The sequence below is a fragment of the Salvelinus sp. IW2-2015 genome, unplaced genomic scaffold (genome assembly GCF_002910315.2).
Source record: "Salvelinus sp. IW2-2015 unplaced genomic scaffold, ASM291031v2 Un_scaffold1478, whole genome shotgun sequence".
NCBI lineage: Eukaryota > Metazoa > Chordata > Actinopteri > Salmoniformes > Salmonidae > Salvelinus > Salvelinus sp. IW2-2015.
Genome location: NW_019942934.1, coordinates 38,025 through 57,120, shown reverse-complemented (window position 1 = coordinate 57,120; position 19,096 = coordinate 38,025). Strand labels below are relative to the sequence as shown.

General features: G+C 46.4%; 1 protein-coding gene across 3 annotated transcripts in view; it reads left to right on the top strand.

Moving 5' to 3' along the window:
• LOC112070968 (zinc finger protein 609) overlaps positions 1-19,096 on the top strand; it is a 185,667-nt gene that overhangs the window by 157,410 nt on the left and 9,161 nt on the right. For all 3 annotated transcript variants that reach the window (XM_070439199.1, XM_070439198.1, XM_070439200.1), the window contains one exon: positions 5,621-5,708. In XM_070439199.1, the coding sequence (XP_070295300.1) occupies positions 5,621-5,708 (88 nt within the window). The remainder of the gene's footprint in view (positions 1-5,620; positions 5,709-19,096) is intronic.

The window sequence follows — 19,096 nt, the reverse complement described above, 5'->3', positions numbered from 1 at the left end:
CACTTCACACAGACTAGTCTACATTCATACACACAGCTCTCTCACTTCACACAGACTAGTCTACACTTCATACACAGCTCTCACACTTCACACAGACTAGTCTACATTCATACACACAGCTCTCACACTTCACACAGACTAGTCTACATTCATACACACAGCTCTCACACTTCACACAGCTCTCTCACTTCACACAGACTAGTCTACATTCATACACACAGCTCTCTCACTTCACACAGACTAGTCTACATTCATACACACAGCTCTCACACTTCACACAGACTAGTCTACATTCATACACACAGCTCTCTTACTTCACACAGACTAGTCTACATTCATACACACAGCTCTCTCACTTCACACAGACTAGTCTACATTCATACACACAGCTCTCACACTTCACACAGACTAGTCTACATTCATACACACAGCTCTCTCACTTCACAACAGACTAGTCTACATTCATACACACAGCTCTTCACTTCACACAGACTAGTCTACATTCATACACACAGCTCTCACACTTCACACAGACTAGTCTACATTCATACACACAGCTCTCTCACTTCACACAGATTAGTCTACATTCATACACACAGCTTCTCACACTTCACACAGACTAGTCTACATTCATACACACAGCTCTCTCACTTCACACAGACTAGTCTACATTCATACACACAGCTCTCACACTTCACACAGACTAGTCTACATTCATACACACAGCTCTCTCACTTCACACAGACTAGTCTACATTCATACACACAGCTCTCTCACTTCACACAGACTAGTCTACATTCATACACACAGCTCTCTCACTTCACACAGACTAGTCTACATTCATACCACAGCTCTCACACTTCACACAGACTAGGTTACATTCATGCTCTTCACACTTCACACAGACTAGGTCTACATTCATACACACAGCTTCTCTCTTCACACAGACTAGTTACATTCATACACACAGCTCTCTCACTTCACACAGACTAGTCTACATTCATACACACAGCTCTCTCACTTCACACAGACTAGTCTACATTCATACACACAGCTCTCTCACTTCACACAGACTAGGTTACATTCATGCTCTCACACTTCACACAGACTAGGTTACATTCATGCTCTTACACTTCACACAGACTAGGTTACATTCATGCTCTTACACTTCACACAGACTAGGTTACATTCATACACACAGCTCACACACTTCAACCTTCACCTGTGTTTTACCATTCATATATGTGAATTTGGGGACTTCCCTCACCTCCTCTAAGCAGTTATGTGATTTCAGGGACTACATGAGTAGTGTTTAATGGACAGAATCAGATTTCTTATGTCTTGGCACAGACTATTGACTTCCTTTACGAGGATCAGGTGTTGAACCTCAGGATTGCCTGCCATTTTGAAATAAGATTTGCGTGCCTGAGAAAATGACATGGAATTGGCAGAGAGCTTCATTTTCTCTTGCACCTTGCCCAGGCCATGGAACCCAGGTTCAATTTCAGTGGTAGGCCTAATGGTTACCTAATGGTTACCTTTCCAACAATGTACTGATGTCATGCTAACTTTTGGCAGATGGGATAATTGCTCCCAAAGCTGTTCTGTCTGCCTAAACGTGAAGTCACGCAAGTTGATCATCGTTTGTTTGAAAAGCTTGTCTCGTTGAACTATTTTTCGTCTCGTTGTTGTGCCGTTAACTTTGGCTCTATTGGCGTTTATACTGCTCTGACAGTTCAAATCTATCACAACGGTTGTAAAGTGTTGGACAGCTATAGGCTTTTGAGTTAATGGTACATACTCCCTTTCTTGAAACCAAACCAATATGCTGCACTTGAGTTAAGCAACATTATCTGCAGTGTGCTGTGTAAACACAATCATTGTGACTGATATTTGAGAGAAGCTTCTAAGGCAAAACTATCGGCTGACTGAGTTCAGGTCAATTATGAAAGCCAAAGCCCCTGAAGGGATGTCTCAATGAAAATGGACTGTGTGTGTGCTTGTGTGTGTGTGTGGGGGGGGTAGTGATTCTTTGGAAGCTCATCCTGTGATACCAACTGCCCCTTAGTGGTCTAATAAGCGTATGGCAGTCTCTCTCAGCAGCCAGGCACACAGACGAGTCGAGCCTCACTTCTCCACTTCCCCTCGCTCTGCTTCCCCTCGCTCTGCTTCCCCTTCGCTCTGCTTCCCCTCGCTCTGCTAGTATCAAAGTGTCTGTCAGCCGATGCACAAACCATTCGGGAGACAAATTGAAGGCGACAGACCTGGGCTCTGGCAACCAGGGAACTCTTTTATATGCCTCAGCTGTTTCCTTCCCCGACACAAAAATAAAACTTTTTTTCTCCTGTGGAGCCTCTGCAGAGGCAGCAATGTCAGCTGGAGGACACCAGCACCCCATTTTTCCTCCTCCTTCATCCCTCACTCAGCTGCATACAAATGGCTGTCTGTCAGTGTACTGTGCTGCTCCTAGGCTCTGTAATCAGGAACTGCTCTGTTTTAATGGAGGTGGGAGGGGTGTGTGTGTGTGTGTGTGTGTGTGTGTGTGTGTGTGTGTGTGTGTGTGTGTGTGTTGTGTTTGGTGTGTGTGTGTGTGTGTGTGTGTGTGTGTGTGTGTGTGTGTGTGTGTGTGTGTGTGTGTGCAGTTTCCAACCCCGAAACCAGCGTGCTGAATACTGAACAGTTGCACCTATTCTATTCAATACTCTGAGCTGACCTGAATGTTGCTTGGTGCCATCTTTCTCTTGAGGAATTAATATGAAACCAATGGAGCCGGAGAAGAAGACAGATGTTTCACGTGTCTCCAACCGATTGTGTTTTTTTTTTAAAGCTTTATTGTTCTTTAAACGTATTTTGTACGTAATGTTGCCGCTACCGTCTCTTATGACCAAAAAGAACTTCTGGACATCAGAACTGAGATTACTCACCACGGACTGGCAGAATACTTTTTTTCCTTGAACGAGTCTGACGAGCCCGACGTGAACGATATACTGCTTTCTCGGGAACAGGCCCCGATCCCCGTTATTTGCGTGAAGAGGAGACAGAGAAAAATGCACCGGAGGGCGGGCTGCCTTCTGAGAATTCGTAGGCGATTGAATAAACCCCCACTTCCTTCCATTCTGCTAGCAAACGTGCAATCTTTGGAGAATAAAATCGATGACCTACGTGCAAGATTAAACTACAAACGGGACATTCAAAACTGTAACATCTTATGCTTCACGGAGTCGTGACTGAACGACGACACTATCAACATACAGCTGGCTGGTTATACGCTGTCCTGGCAGGATAGAACAGCAGCGTCTGGTACAAGAGGTGGTGGACTAGGTATTTTTTGTAAATAACAGCTGGTGCACGATATCTAAGGAAGCCTCGAGCTATTGCGGTCTACAGCTTATCTTGAGATATTCTATCTACCTAGAGTTTTCATCTGTATTTTTCATAGCTGTTTACATACCACCACAGTCAGAGGCTGGCACTAATACAGCATTGAATGAGCTGTATTCTGTTATAAGCAAACAGAAAAACGCTCACCAAGAGGTGGTGCTCCTAGTAGCCGGGGACTTTAATGGAGGGAAACTTAAATCTGTTTTACCAAATTTCTATCAGCATGTTAAATGTGCAACCAGAGGGAAAAAAACTCAAGACCACCTTTACTCCACACACAGAGACGCATACAAAGCTCTCCCTCGCCCTCCATTTGGCAAATCTGACCATAATTCTATCCTCCTGATTCCTGCTTACAAGCAAAAATTAAAGCAGGAAGCACCAGTGACTCGGTCTATAAAGAAGTGGTCAGATGAAGCAGATGCTAAACTACAGGACTGTTTTTCTATCACAGACTGGACATGTATCAGCGTTCAACACCATAGTACCATCAAAGATTATCAATAAGTTAAGGACCCTGGGACAAAACGCCTCCCCCTGCAACTGTATCCTGGACTTCCTGACAGGCCGCCCCCAGGTGGTAAGGGTAGGTAACAACACATCCGCCACACTGATCCTCAACACAGGGGCCCCTCAGGGGTGTGTACTCAGTCCCCTCCTGTACTCCCTGTTCACTCATGACTGCACAGCCAGGCACAACTCCAACACCATCATTAAGTTTTCCGATGACACACCAGTGGTAGTAGGCCTGATCACCGACAACGACGAGACAGCCTATTGGGAGGAGGTCAGAGACCTGGCTGTGTGGTGCCAGGCCAACAACCTCTCCCTCAACGTCACCAACAAACTAACATGGTCCAAGCACACCAAGACAGTCGTGAAGAGGGCACGGAAAAACCTATTCCCCCTCAGGAGACTGCAAAGATTTGGCATGGGTCCTCAGATCCTCAAAAGGTTTTACAGCTGCACCATCGAGAGCATCCTGACTGGTTGCATTACTGCCTGGAATGGCAACTGCTCGGCCTCCGACCGCAAGGCACTACAGAGGGTAGTGCGAACGGCCCAGTACATCACTGGAGCCAAGCTTCCTGCCATCCAGGACCTCTGTACCAGGCGGTGTCAGAGGAAGGCCCTAAGAATTGTCAGACTCCAGCCACCCTAGTTATAGACTGTTCTCTCTGCTACGGCACGGCAAGCGGTAACGGCGCGCCAAGTCTAGGCCCAAAAGGCCTCCTCTTTTACACCGCTGCTACTCTCTGTTATCATCTATGCATAGTCACTTAATAATAATAATAACTCTACCTACATGTACATATTACCTCAACTAACCGGTGCCCGCGCACATTGACTCTGTACCAGTACCCCCCTGTATATAGTCTCACTATTGTTATTTTACTGCTGCTCTTTAATTACTTGTTACTTTTATTTCTTATTCTTATCCGTATTTTTTTTAAACTTTTTTTTAAACTTTGAAACTAAGTAAGTAAGCATTTCACTGTTGTATTCGGCGCATGTGACTAATACTATTCTATTTTATTTGAGTAGTTTGACCGATTCTAGTACACAGTTTTATGTTTACTAGTAGTGATGGGGTGGGAAATCCATAGTTACATATCAGGATATTATTTTTGGCGATACATCGTATCATTTTGACAATATCTCAATATTATTTTTGCGCTAGTTGGCTGTACCTGCACCAAAACTCCAGTAGGTTTCTTGTTCTCCAACTTTTTAAACAGGAAGCCAATTTGTTTTTAGCACATTTTATTTCCCTGACTGATCAAAACTTGTTTTCTCATGTTCTCTCTTGTCCATCGGCAGCAGACATATGTTTGGAACATCGAATCTCAATAGAATCACACTATTGAAACGCAATACGTATCGTGAGAATTGCAATACATATGGTATTGGCACCTTGGTATTGGGATATCCCTATTTACTAGCCTATACTGTCCATGCTAACAGTCTTTTTGATGAAACTTGGCATGTTATGCTAATATCACTCTTCATTATGTGTGTGTTCAATCTATCTAGTGTATTTCTAAAGCCCTTTTTACATCAGCAGATGTCACAGTTTTACAAATAACCAGCTGAAAAGCTCAGAGCAGTGCAGAGGCAGGGAGCACAGTGGCTAGGACTCACTAGAAGGCAGAATGGCAGGATGGGTTTACCCCCTTGACTGATGAAGACATGATGACAGTTCCTCTGTGCTCATCATTCCTCCTCTCTCTGTTCCCAGGCATGCTGGTAGTTAACGTGACCTGGAGAAACAAGACCTATGTGGGCACCCTCCTGGACTGCACCAGACACAACTGGGCCCCGCCAAGGTAAGCAGTAACTCTCACAACTATTCACTAACACACTGAAAACATACACACACACACCCGTTCAAACTGAACATTCAGTCGGTCAGACACTTGAAAACTGACGACATATTGGTTCTCTCGAGGACAGATTTCCCCCCCATAGCTTTTCCTTTGCTCGGAGCCAGCCATTATGAATGAAATATCCTTGGGTAACGTCTCCGAAGCTCCCCCCCCCCCCCGCTGACACAGGGCTTTTGAAATGCAACAATGAGAGTTGGAATGATTTTTCTCCTCTGCCATCTATCCTGTCCTCAGCACCACAGAGCTGGCTGAGTCTTTTATAGACTTCTCTACTAAACAACCCACTGGTCTGTCCAAAGCCTGCTGGGTCTTAGTGTCCTCAACAATGTTCAAAGGCTTGACAAGCTATCTGTGCAACAGAATCAGGTAGTATTATCAATAGGTAGTAAGCTATCTTTTCATTGCGTTCAGTGGTGGGGGACGAGGTCTTAGTATATTTCACTATCAGTAGGTAGAGTGTAATGGTGTTTCACATAGTGTCCTGTATCAGTAGAGTGTAATGGTGTTTCACACAGTGTCCTGTATCAGTAGAGTGTAATGGTGTTTCACACAGACTGTCTCTATAGCCAGACTGTCTCTATAGCCAGACTGTCTCTATAGCCAGACTGTCTCTATAGCCAGACTGTCTCTATAGCCAGACTGTCTCTATAGCCAGCTGTCTCTATAGCCAGACTGTGTCTATAGCCAGACTGTGTCTCTATAGCCAGGCACTGTCTCTGTAGCCAGACTGTCTCTATAGCCAGACTGTCTCTTAGCCAGACTGTCTCTATAGCCAGACTGTCTCTATAGCCAGACTGTCTCTATAGCCAGACTGTCTCTACAGCCAGACTGTGTCTCTACAGCAGCGCAGACTGTGTCTCTACAGCCAGACTGTGTCTCTAACAGCCAGACTGTGTCTCAACAGCCAGACTGTGTCTCTACAGCCAGACTGTGTCTCTACAGCCAGACTGTGTCTCTATAGCCAGACTGTGTCTCTATAGCCAGACTGTGTCTCTATAGCCAGACTGTGTCTACAGCCAGACTGTCTCTACAGCCAGACTGTCTCTATAGCCAGACTGTCTCTATAGCCAGACTGTGTCTCTATAGCCAGACTGTGTCTCTATAGCCAGACTGTGTCTCTATAGCCAGACTGTGTCTCTATAGCCAGACTGTGTCTCTATAGCCAGACTGTGTCTCTATAGCCAGACTGTGTCTCTATAGCCAGCCTGTCTCTATAGCCAGCCTGTGTCTATAGCCAGCCTGTGTCTATAGCCGGCCTGTGCTCACTGAGTCTGTACCTAGTCAGTGTTTTCCTCAGTTTTCTATCAGTCACAGTGGTCAGATAGTCTGCCACCATGCACTGTCTGTTTGAGACAAATAGCATTGAAGTTTACTTTGATTTTTTGTGGCTTCTTTCTAATAGTTTATATATTTATGTTTTGTGATGATTTGGTTGGGCCAGATGTTCTGAGGGCTGTCCTGAGGCTCTACGGGGTTGGTTTGGGTTTGTGAACTGACCTCAGAACCAGCTGGCTGAGGGGACTCTTCTCTTGTTTCATGTCTTGACATTGTAGAGCTGTGTGATGGAATGTTTTGGGTTTCACTTGTTTTTAGATGGTTGTAAAATGTGATGTCTCTTTTTTCTATTTGAATAAGGAGGGGGGTTTTGGCCCAATTCTGCTCTACATGTGTTATTTTGAGGTTTTCTTTGCACTTACAATACAGTTTTTTTTAAAGATTAACGGTCAGAGCCCAGGTTGACAGAACCTGTGGTTAACGGTCAGAGCCCAGGTCTGACAGAACCTGTGGTTAACGGTCAGAGCCCAGGTCTGACAGAACCTGTGGTTAACGGTCAGAGCCCAGGTCTGACAGAACCTGTGGTTAACGGTCAGAGCCCAGGTCTGACAGAACCTGTGGTTAACGGTCAGAGCAGGTCTGACAGAACCTGTGGTTAACGGTCAGAGCCCAGGTCTGACAGAACCTGTGCAGATGATCTAGATGCTGCTGTAACTCCTCCTTAATGGGAGACAGCAGCACCAGGTCATCTGTCTACAGCAGACCCTCCTTAGTGGGAGACGGCAGCACCAGGTCATCTGTCTACAGCAGACCCTCTTCAGTGGGAGACAGCAGCACCAGGTCATCTGCGTACAGCAGACCCTCCTTAGTGGGAGACAGCAGACCCTCCTTAAAGGGAGACGGCAACACCAGGTCATCTGTCTACAGCAGACCCTCCTTAAAGGGAGACGGCAACACCAGTCATCTGTCTACAGCAGACCCCCCTTAGTGGGAGACAGCAGCACCAGGTCATCTGTCTACAGCAGACCCTCCTTAGTGGGAGACAGCAGCACCAAGGTCATCTGTCTACAGCAGACCCTCCTTAGTGGGAGACAGCAGCACCAGGTCATCTGTCTACAGCAGACCCTCCTTAGTGGGAGACAGCAGCACCAGGTCATCTGTCTACAGCAGACCCTCCTTAGTGGGAGACAGCAGCACCAGGTCATCTGTCTACAGCAGACCCTCCTTAATGGGAGACAGCAGCCAAGGTCATCTGTCTACAGCAGACCTCCTTAATGGGAGACAGCAGCACCAGGTCTCTCGTCTACAGCAGACCCTCCTTAATGGGAGACAGCAGCACCAGGTCATCTGTGTACAGCAGACCCTCCTTAGTGGGAGACAGCAGCACCAGGTCATCTGTCTACAGCAGACCCTCCTTAATGGGAGACAGCAGCACCAGGTCATCTGTGTACAGCAGACCCTCCTTAGTGGGAGACAGCAGCACCAGGTCATCTGCGTACAGCAGACCCTCCTTAGTGGGAGACAGCAGCACCAGGTCATCTGTCTACAGCAGACCCCCCTTAAAGGGAGACAGCAGCACCAGGTCATCTGTCTACAGCAGACCCTCCTTAGTGGGAGACAGCAGCACCAGGTCATCTGTCTACAGCAGACCCTCCTTAGTGGGAGACGGCAACACCAGGTCATCTGTCTACAGCAGACCTCCTTAAAGGGAGACGGCAACACCAGGTCATCTGTCTACAGCAGACCCTCCTTAGTGGGAGACAGCAGCACCAGGTCATCTGTCTACAGCAGACCCTCCTTAGTGGGAGACAGCAGCACCAGGTCATCTGTCTACAGCAGACCCTCCGTAGTGGGGGACAGCAGCACCAGGTCATCTGTCTACAGCAGACCCTCTTAGTCGGAGACAGCAGCACCAGGTCATCTGTCTACAGCAGACCCTCTTCAGTGGGAGACGCAGCACCAGGTCATCTGCGTACAGCAGACCCCCTTAGTGGGCAGCAGACCCTCCTTAGTGGGAGACAGCAGCACCAGGTCATCTGTCTACAGCAGACCCTCTTCAGTGGGAGACAGCAGACCAGGTCATCTGCATACAGCAGACCCTCCTTAGTGGGAGACAGCAGCACCAGGTCATCTGTCTACAGCAGACCCTCTTCAGTGGGAGACAGCAGCACCAGGTCATCTGCATACAGCAGACCCTCCTTAGTGGGAGACAGCAGCACCAGGTCATCTGTCTACAGCAGACCCTCCTTCGTGGGAGACAGCAGCACCAGGTCATCTGCAGACAGCAGACCCTCCTTAAAGGGAGACAGCAGCACCAGGTCATCTGTCTACAGCAGACCCTCCTTAAAGGGAGACGGCAACACCAGGTCATCTGTCTACAGCAGACCTCCTTAAAGGGAGACGGCAACACCAGGTCATCTGTCTACAGCAGACCCTCCTTAAAGGGAGACAGCAGCACCAGGTCATCTGTCTACAGCAGATCCTCCTTAAAGGGAGACGGCAACACCAGGTCATCTGTCTACAGCAGACCCTCCTTAGTGGGAGAACGCGCAGCACACAGGTCATCTGTCTACAGCAGACCCTCCTTAGTGGGAGACGCAGCACCAGGTCATCTGCGTACAGCAAGCCTCCTTAGTGGGAGAGGCAGCACCAGGTCATCTGCGTACAGCAGACCCTCCTTAGTGGGAGACGGCAGCACCAGGTCATCTGTCTACAGCAGACCCTCCTTAGTGGGAAGAAGCAGCCCCAGGTAATCTGTCTACAGCAGACCCTCCTTAGTGGAGACAGCAGCACCAGGTCATCTGTCTACAGCGAGCCCTCTCTTAGTGGGAGACAGCAGCACCAGGTCATCTGTCTACAGCAGACCCTCCTTAGTGGGAGACAGCAGCACCAGGTCATCTGTTACAGCAGACCCTCCTTAATGGGAGACAGCAGCACCAGGTCATCTGTCTACAGCAGACCCTCCTTAATGGGAGACAGCAGCACCAGTCATCTGTGTACAGCAGACCCTCCTTAGTGGGAGACAGCAGCACCAGGTCATCTGTCTACAGCAGACCCTCCTTAATGGGAGACAGCAGCACCAGGTCATCTGTGTACAGCAGACCCTCCTTAGTGGGAGACAGCAGCACCAGGTCATCGCGTACAGCAGACCTCCTTAGTGGGAGACAGCAGCACCAGGTCATCTGTCTACAGCAGACCCTCCTTAGTGGGAGACAGCAGCACCAGGTCATCTGTCTACAGCAGACCCTCCTTAGTGGGAGACGGCAACACCAGTCATCTGTCTACAGCAGACCCTCCTTAAAGGGAGACGGCAACACCAGGTCATCTGTTACAGCAGACCCTCCTTAGTGGGAGACAGCAGCACCAGGTCATCTGTCTACAGCAGACCCTCCTTAGTGGGAGACAGCAGCACCAGGTCATCTGTCTACAGCAGACCCTCCTTAGTGGGAGACAGCAGCACCAGGTAATCTGTCTACAGCAGACCCTCCTTAGTGGAGACAGCAGCACCAGGTCATCTGTCTACAGCAGACCCTCCTTAGTGGGAGACAGCAGCACCAGGTCATCTGTCTACAGCAGACCCTCCGTAGTGGGGGACAGCAGCACCAGGTCATCTGTCTACAGCAGACCCTCCTTAGTCGGAGACAGCAGCACCAGGTCATCTGTCTACAGCAGACCCTCTTCAGTGGGAGACAGCAGCACCAGGTCATCTGCGTACAGCAGACCCTCCTTAGTGGGAGACAGCAGACCCTCCTTAGTGGGAGACAGCAGCACCAGGTCATCTGTCTACAGCAGACCCTCTCAGTGGGAGAACAGCAGCACCAGGTCATCTGCATACAGCAGACCCTCCTTAGTGGAGACAGCAGCACCAGGTCATCTGTCTACAGCAGACCCTCTCAGTGGGAGACAGCAGCACCAGGTCATCTGCATACAGCAGACCCTCCTTAGTGGGAGACAGCAGCACCAGGTCATCTGTCTACAGCAGACCCCTCCTTCGTGGGAGACAGCAGCACCAGGTCATCTGCAGACAGCAGACCCTCCTTAAAGGAGACAGCAGCACCAGGTCATCTGTCTACAGCAGACCCTCCTTAAAGGGAGACGGCAACACCAGGTCATCTGTCTACAGCAGACCCTCCTTAAAGGGAGACGGCAACACCAGGTCATCTGTCTACAGCAGACCCTCCTTAAAGGGAGACAGCAGCACCAGGTCATCTGTCTACAGCAGATCCTCCTTAAAGGGAGACGGCAACACCAGGTCATCTGTCTACAGCAGACCCTCCTTAGTGGGAGACGGCAGCACCAGGTCATCTGTCACAGCAGACCCCCTTAGTGGAGACAGCAGCACCAGGTCATTGCGTACAGCAGACCCTCCTTAGTGGGAGACGGCAGCACCAGGTCATCTGCGTACAGCAGACCCTCCTTAGTGGGAGACGAGCACCAGGTCATCTGTCTACAGCAGACCCTCCTTAGTGGGAGACGGCAACACCAGGTCATCTGCGTACACAGACACTTGATTTCAGTGTTGTGTAGGGTGATAACAGGTTGCTGCGATTCTTCTAATGTTTTTGCCAAATTCATTAATGTAGATGGTTAAATAGTGTTGGACTTATTGGGCAGCCCTGTTTCACTCCCCGTCCCTGAGAGAAGAAGTCTGTTTGCTTGTTGTTATATTCATTAATGTAGATGTTAAATAGTGTTGGACTTATTGGGCAGCCCTGTTTCACTCCCCGTCCCTGAGAGAAGAAGTCTGTTGGCTTGTTGTTTAATTCATTAATGTAGATGTTAAATAGTGTTGGACTTATTGGGCAGCCCTGTTTCACTCCCCGTCCCTGAGAGAAGAAGTCTGTTGGCTTGTTGTTAATTCATTAATGTAAATGTTAAATAGTGTTGGACTTATTGGGCAGCCCTGTTTCACTCCCCACCCCTGAGAGAAGAAGTCTGTTTGCTTGTTGCCAATTTGAACCACACATTTATTTTTAGTGTGCATTGATTTAATAACATCATATGTTTTCCATCCAATACCACTTTCTATTAGTTTATAAAAAAGACCTTAGTGCCAAATTGAATCAAATGTTTTCTTGAAATCTACAAAACACGAGTAGGTTTTGCCTTTGTTTTGGTTTACGTGTTTGTCAATTAGAGAGTGGAGGGTGTAAATGTGGTCTGTTGTACGATCATTTTTTTGAAATCCAATCTGGCTTCTGCTCAGGACGTTGTGTTCATCAAGGAAATTAGGTAGTCTGCTATTTATAATACTGCAGAGAATTTTCCCCAAGTTGCTGTTAACGTAAATACCTCTAATTATTTGGGTCAAATTTGTCTCCATTTTTACAGATTGGTGTGATCAGTCCTTGGTTCCAAATATCGGAGAAAATACCTGCAGTGAGGATACTGTTGAAGTGTTTGAGTATAGGCAATTTGAATTTGTGGTGTGTATATTTGATCATTTAAAATACCATCAGCACCACAGGCCTTTTTGAGTTGGAGAGTGCATAGTTTTTCCAATACTTTTTAATCTGTAATTGGGGTATCCACAGGATTCTGATAGTCTTTGACTGCTGATTAAAGGATTTGTACATTTTCTTGTATTTCTTTTTGTTCCGGGCTCTTTGTTATATTGCTGTAGAGGTTTGCAAAGTGATTTCTCCACATATCCCCATTTTGGATAGCCAATTCCTCATGAGGTTTGTTTCATCTATTCCAATTCTCCCAGAAGTGGTTTGATTCAATGGATTCCTCAATTCCAACCAGCTGATTTCTAATGTGCTGTTCCTTTTTTGTTCTTAGACCAGTAGTTCTTAGACCAGTAGTTCACAGACCAGTACGTTGCGTTTGTATTGCTTCAGTATTTCTCCATATTGAAGGCATATATTTTTGTTGTCTGGTTCTCTGTGTTTTTGATTAGATATATTTCTCAATGACTTTCTTAGATTTTTGCAATCATTATCAAACCAATTTTTGCTCTTATGCTTCTTTAGATTAGCCAAGGAGGCTAATTTGTCAAATATAAAGTTTATGTTCCAAACGGCCAAATTTACACCATTGCTGTAGGAGAATGTTCAGGCTTAAAAGTTGTCCAGGAGAGATTGTATTTTTTGGCTACTAATTGCTTTCTGGTAGATGTCTGTACTGTTTGCACTCCATCTATAGGCCTGTTTAGTACCATGTAATTTATTGGGCCGTGATGCTTTATGGTTGGGTTCCGCTCTTCTCAGATACACTGTGATTTTACTGTGGTCTGAGAGAGGTGTTAGTGGGCTGACCATGAAGGCTCTGAGAGACTCTGGGTTTAGGTCGGTGAGGAAGTAGTCTACAGAGCTGCTGCCAAGGGATGAGCTGTAGGTGTACCATACAAAAAGAGTCTCCTCTCAGCCTGCCATTGACTATGTACAGACCCAGTGTTCGACAGAGCTGCAGGAACTGTACTCCATTTTTGTTTTTCACTTTGTCATAGTTGTTTCTGTGGGGGGGGAAAGGTTGTTGCTTCCTGGTAGGTGTTTATCCCCATGACTGTTAATAGTGTCTAGTTCCTCTGCTGTTCTACCATTCAGGGCTCCACAGACCAGTACGTTGCCTTGYGCCTGAAAGTGACTAATCTCCCCCTCTAGAATGGAGAAACTCTCTTCGTTGAAGTAGGGTGATTCTGAGGGGGGAATGTATGTGGCACAGAGGAAGACGTTTTTATCTGTCAAGACAGCCTACTTGTTGATTTTTAACCAAATAAAGAATTCTCCTGTTTTGATCAATTCGATTGAATTAATTAGTTCAGATTTATACCATATTAGCATCCCCCTGAGTCTCTGCCCTGTCTAATTCCTTTTAATTTAGTGGATGGTAGGATTATCTCCCTATAACCTAGTGGACAGCCAGTGGAAACATCACCTCTGCACCATGTTTCCTGTAGTACTACAATATCACCATCATCAATTTCTTTCAGGAAGTCTGGGTTTCTGCTCTTTAGCCCAAAAGCAGAGGAATTCAAACCTTGTAAATTTCAACATGCAACGTAAAAGGATTTCATAACTGTTTTTTCTTTTCCTTCAAAATTAGACAAACGCTCACAATCCAACAATAACTGTTAAAATATGTTTTTCAATTAACGTAAACTCTTATTATGCAAATGTGATTTGTTTATCATTTAAGATAGAATTTGTGTCATGCCACTTGGGTGGATGTAGTGTGAGGAGGGTGGAGTTCTTGTGCTCATCTTACCATGACCCTCGGCCTATCACATGTCAGCATCCATGACCCTCGACCTATCATATCACGTCAGCATTTGTTTGATGTCACTCATTTGGTTGGTGGGGGCTGGGCCAGTTGCTCCTCTCACAGCCTGTGCGTAGCTCTGCCTGCTGGGCTGTGGCTCCTCCAGATGTGGGTCTGCAGTGGGGGGCAGGGGGGTGGGAGGCCTCGTCTGGGTGGCTCTGAAGCTGGACTGGGGTGGTCTGTGCTGCGCTGGCTGTGGTGGGCATTGAGGTTGGTGATGCTGTGGTCGTGGCTGGGGGGTCCAGGGTGCTGGTCCGGGGTGTTGTCTCGGTGATCTCGGCGGGGTGGAGATTGCTCCGCTGTTCCTGGGTGGAGAGATCGGGCTGTGGTTTAAAGCGACGTCCTTGAGAGTCTTGGCAAGGATGGGGACTGTCTCCCTGTACAGGTGAACATGGGCATAGAGACAGTCCAGATCGAGGGTGGGATGGTGGGCCAGGTGTACATTGGGTCGCAGGGCACAGTACTGGGAGAGGCTGGCGTTTATTCTTTGGATTGTGGCAGGGTGGAAGTCCCTCCTCTGTAGAAGGGTTGACACCACGATCCTTGAGTTGGGGAAGATTGCGGAGGCCTTCGCAATCACTCCCCGTAGTGAAGTGGCCACCCTCTCCTGCTGAGCACGCAGGTCGTTGCTTCCGGTGTGTATGATTATGTGGCTTGGCGACCCGAGATGGGCCTTATCAAGCAGCTCCATGGCACTCTGTGTTGTTGGGCACCACACCTTTCTCCTTTTGTGTCGAGGGAAAAGTTTCTTCTCCTTAACTTCCCATTTGAGTCAATCAACAGGACGATGTCAAACAGTGTTTCTTCTGGACTGCAGGGGGTAGAAGGGGGGGCTGGTGGGTGTTGGAGCTGGGGTGTGGCTGGTCTGTGCCGCTGTCAGTGGGAGGCTGTTCTGTGGGCTGGGGGGAGGCATGTAGCAGGCAGGGCTGGGGAGGTCTGGCTGGTTAAGGACAGGGCTGGGGAGGTCTGGCTGTGTGAGGACAGGTCATAGAGTGGTGATCTTGCTGCTCCTGCAGCCTGTCCTCTGTTCTCTTTCTCTCCTCCACTATGTTGGGAAGAGAGGTGCTGGATGTGCCTTTTTGGGTGGGGATAGTAGGGGTGAGGGTGGTGCTGGTGGAGTTTGTCTTGTGGGAGGGCATGTCACTGGTGGTGTCCTTCTCTCTCTCCGCTCTCTCCTTAATGGTCTGAAAGTCTGTTTCAAACAGCCTAATGTTACCTTGCACCATGACAGTCCCAGTCTTGTAGAGATTGATTGTTATCATGGTGCTGTTATCAGGGTCGTCTGTCTCTTTGATTTTCAGCTTCCACCCATTACAGATTCCCTCTTTCTTTATGGATGGGTAGTGAGAGCACACTGCTGAGCGCCAAGCATTTGGCTGGTCAGTGAGGAAGATGAGATTACTTACGTCACCGTTTTTGTAGAGGTCTGCAAAAAGGGTTTCTGGCCTCCCCTTTAGTAGTTTCTGTTTAAACGCTTTCCTCGTTGTGTCATTGTTGGCCTCTGGAGGGTAGAGAATGGACTCAGCGCTGAGGGGGAGTGGGGACATGGTGCCTGTGGGCTCTGCAACTACTACTGCTGCTGCTCTGTTCTGCTGCCCTGTTGCCCTGGCAACCAGTTTGTTTACCGCTAGCTAGCAACAACAGCAGATAATTTAGCTCAAAAACCAGCAAAAAGAGTGACAAATCCTCACACGAAAAAACTGAAGATATGTTTAAAGTTAGTCCGTGCAACTTTTTGGTTTACTCACTCAGTTTGGTCGTTTGATGTAGTTGTATTAACTTCCCTTGCTAGGTTTGTTGTAGCTCGTATCTTCTGGCTAGCTTGCTAGCATGCTGGCTAGGTCTTTTTGTGTAGCTAGCTAGCGAGAGTCAAAAGTTCTTAACTTGAAGCGCAACATTACTTTTTTTCTATTCTGATTGAATAGAGTTGTTGTTCATCACTTGTCTGGAATTCTTTTTAGATTCGAGTGTTTATCTCATTTTAAGAAGAAATAAATATGAAATATATCAGGAGCTGAAGTTGAGCATGTCTCTCTCGCCCACCTCTCTCTCTCTCGTTACCTCGCTCTCTCGTTACCTCTCTCTCTCTCTACCCCTCTCTCTCTCTCTCATTACCTATCTCTAGTTACATCTCTCTCTCCCTACCCCTCTCTCTCTCTCTCTCTCTCTCTCTCTCTCTCTCTCTCTCTCTCAAAATTCGATATAAGGGGCTTTCTTGGCCATGGAAAAGATATGTTTACATTGCCAAAGCATTGAATAATTAATGAACAAAGTGAAATGAACAGTAAAATTACCTATATTATTTATATAACAGTGTGTACGATGTGCAATAGTTCAGTTACAAAAGGTAAATAAATCACATAACTGGGTTGTATTTTACAATGATATTTGTTCTTCACTGGTTCCCTTTCTTGTGGCAACAGGTCAAAATCTTGCTGCTGTGATGACACACTGTGGTATTTCACCAGTTAAAAAGATATGGGAAGTTTATCAATAATTGGATTTTTTCGAATTCTTTGTGGATTGTGTAATTGAGGGAATGTGTGTCTATAATATGGTTACATTGGGCAGGAGGTTAGGAGTGCAGCCAGTTTCCCAACCTCATTTTGTGGGCAGTGGGCACATAGCTGTCTTCTCTTGAAGAGCAGGTCTGCTAGGCCCGCCTTTCTCAATAGCAAGGCTTATGCTCACTGAGTTGTACATAGTCATAGATTTCTTATTTTGGGGTCAGTCCACAGTGGTTCAGGTATCCTGCCCAATGTGTCTCTCTGATTTAAGGCAAATAGCATTCTAGTTTGCTCAGTTTTTTTTGTTAATTATTTCCTATTGGTTAGTAATTATCTTTTTGTTTCTCATGATTGGTTTGAGTCTAATTGGTGTTGCTGGCCTGGGGATCTGTTTGTGTTGGTGACCAGTTTGATTCAAACAACTTTTCTGGATTTTGATAATTAGAGGGATCGGTTCCTAATTCTTGCTTTGCATGCATATTTGGTGTTTTACGTTGTCCGCGAGACACATTTTTTGCAGAAACCTGCATGCAGAGTTTCAATTTGGGTTGTTGTCACTTTTTGTGAAATTTTTGTTTGGTGAGCATACCCCAAACCTCAACGACCATCAAGGGCATGTGTTCTATAACTAATCGAAGTATTTTTTTAACCAGATCCTATTTGGTATGGTTGAATTTTATGTTCTTTTTGATGGCATGAAGGCCTTCTCTCAGATCGTTTCACCAGTTTGTGAAGTTACGTTCTGGTGCTGAGTTTAAGGCCGAGGTATCTATAGTTTTTGTGTGCTTTAAGGGCAAACGCTGTCTAGCTGGAATTGTATTCGTGGTCCCCTGGTACCTGGAACCTTTTTTTTTGGAACGCATTAATTTTGTGTCTTCTGAGAATTACTGTCAGGGCCCGGGTCTGACAGAATGTGTGCAGAAGATCATAGGTGCTGCTGTAGGCCTTCCATGGTTGGGGACAGAAGCACACATCATTCAGGAAACGTAAGACATTTGACTTCAGATTCTAGTAGGGTAGGCAGGGTGCTGCGACTGTTTCTATGCCCTTGCCAATTTGTTTGAATCATATCTGTTAAAAGGGTGGGGCTCACAGCTGCATCCCTGTTTGACACGGCCCTCTAAAAAGAAATGTGTTTTATTGCCTCATTTTAACTGCACATTGTTGTTTGTGGTCCATGATTTTATAAGATGTTGTATGTTTTTCCCCAAACACCCTTTCCATATTTGTACAGAAGACCTTCATGCAATATTGAGTCAAAAGTTTTTGGAAATCAACAAGCATGAAGAAGACTTTGCCTTTGTTTTTGGTTTGTTTTGTTTGTCAAATTAGGGAGTCTCAGGGGGAATATTTGTCTTGGTCGTATGGTAATTTTGGGAAAAAGCCCATTTGAATTTAATCAGTACATTGTTTTCACTGGGATATTGTACGAGTCTGCTGTTAATGATAATGCAGAGTATTTTCAAAGGTTGCTGTTGATGCATATTCCAGGTAGTTATTGGGGTTCAAATTTGTCTCATTTTGTGGATTGGGTGATCAGTCCCTTGCTTCAAATATTAGGGAAGGTGCCAGAGTGAGGATGATGTTAAAGAGTTTAAAAGTTAGCCAATTGGAAATTTGTGGTCGGTAATTTGAATATTTCATTGAGGATACCATCAACACATAAGGGCCTTTTTGGGTTTGGGAGCGTTTTGGTATTTTGTTCTGCTGTTTTTAGTTCATTCAATGTAATTGGAGAATCAGGTGGGTTCTGGTAGTCTTTATAGTTGATTCTAGATGTTATTTGGATCATGTATATGTTTTTTGCTGTTTGTTCTTTGTTATATAGGCAAAAGATTGGAGAAGTATTTTATACATACATCTCTGTTTTGAAGCAGATACCTCTGTCATGTTGTTGTTTGTTTAAGTTGTTCCATTGTTCCAGAAGTGGTTTAGATTTCTATGGATTCTTCAATTACTTTGAGATGATTTCTGGAGTGCTGTTCCTTCCTTTCTCGCAGTGGTTTTCTGTATTTTTTAGTGATTCTCTTTCTCTCACTTTTGTTCTGTCTGTCTTGTGCCCTGTCTGTCTGTCTGGCTGGCTGTTCGGTCATCTCTTTCTGTGGTTGTCTCGTGTTTTCTTATCTCCTCTCCCACTAATTGTTTTCTCTCGCTTTCTCTCGTCTCTTCTCTGTGCTCTCTGCTCTCTCTCTGTCTCGTCTCTCTCTCATTGCTCGTGAGTGTTAGTGATGTGAATGCTTATCGTGGAGGGGCTTGTACAACAGTCTTAACACACTCTGAAAA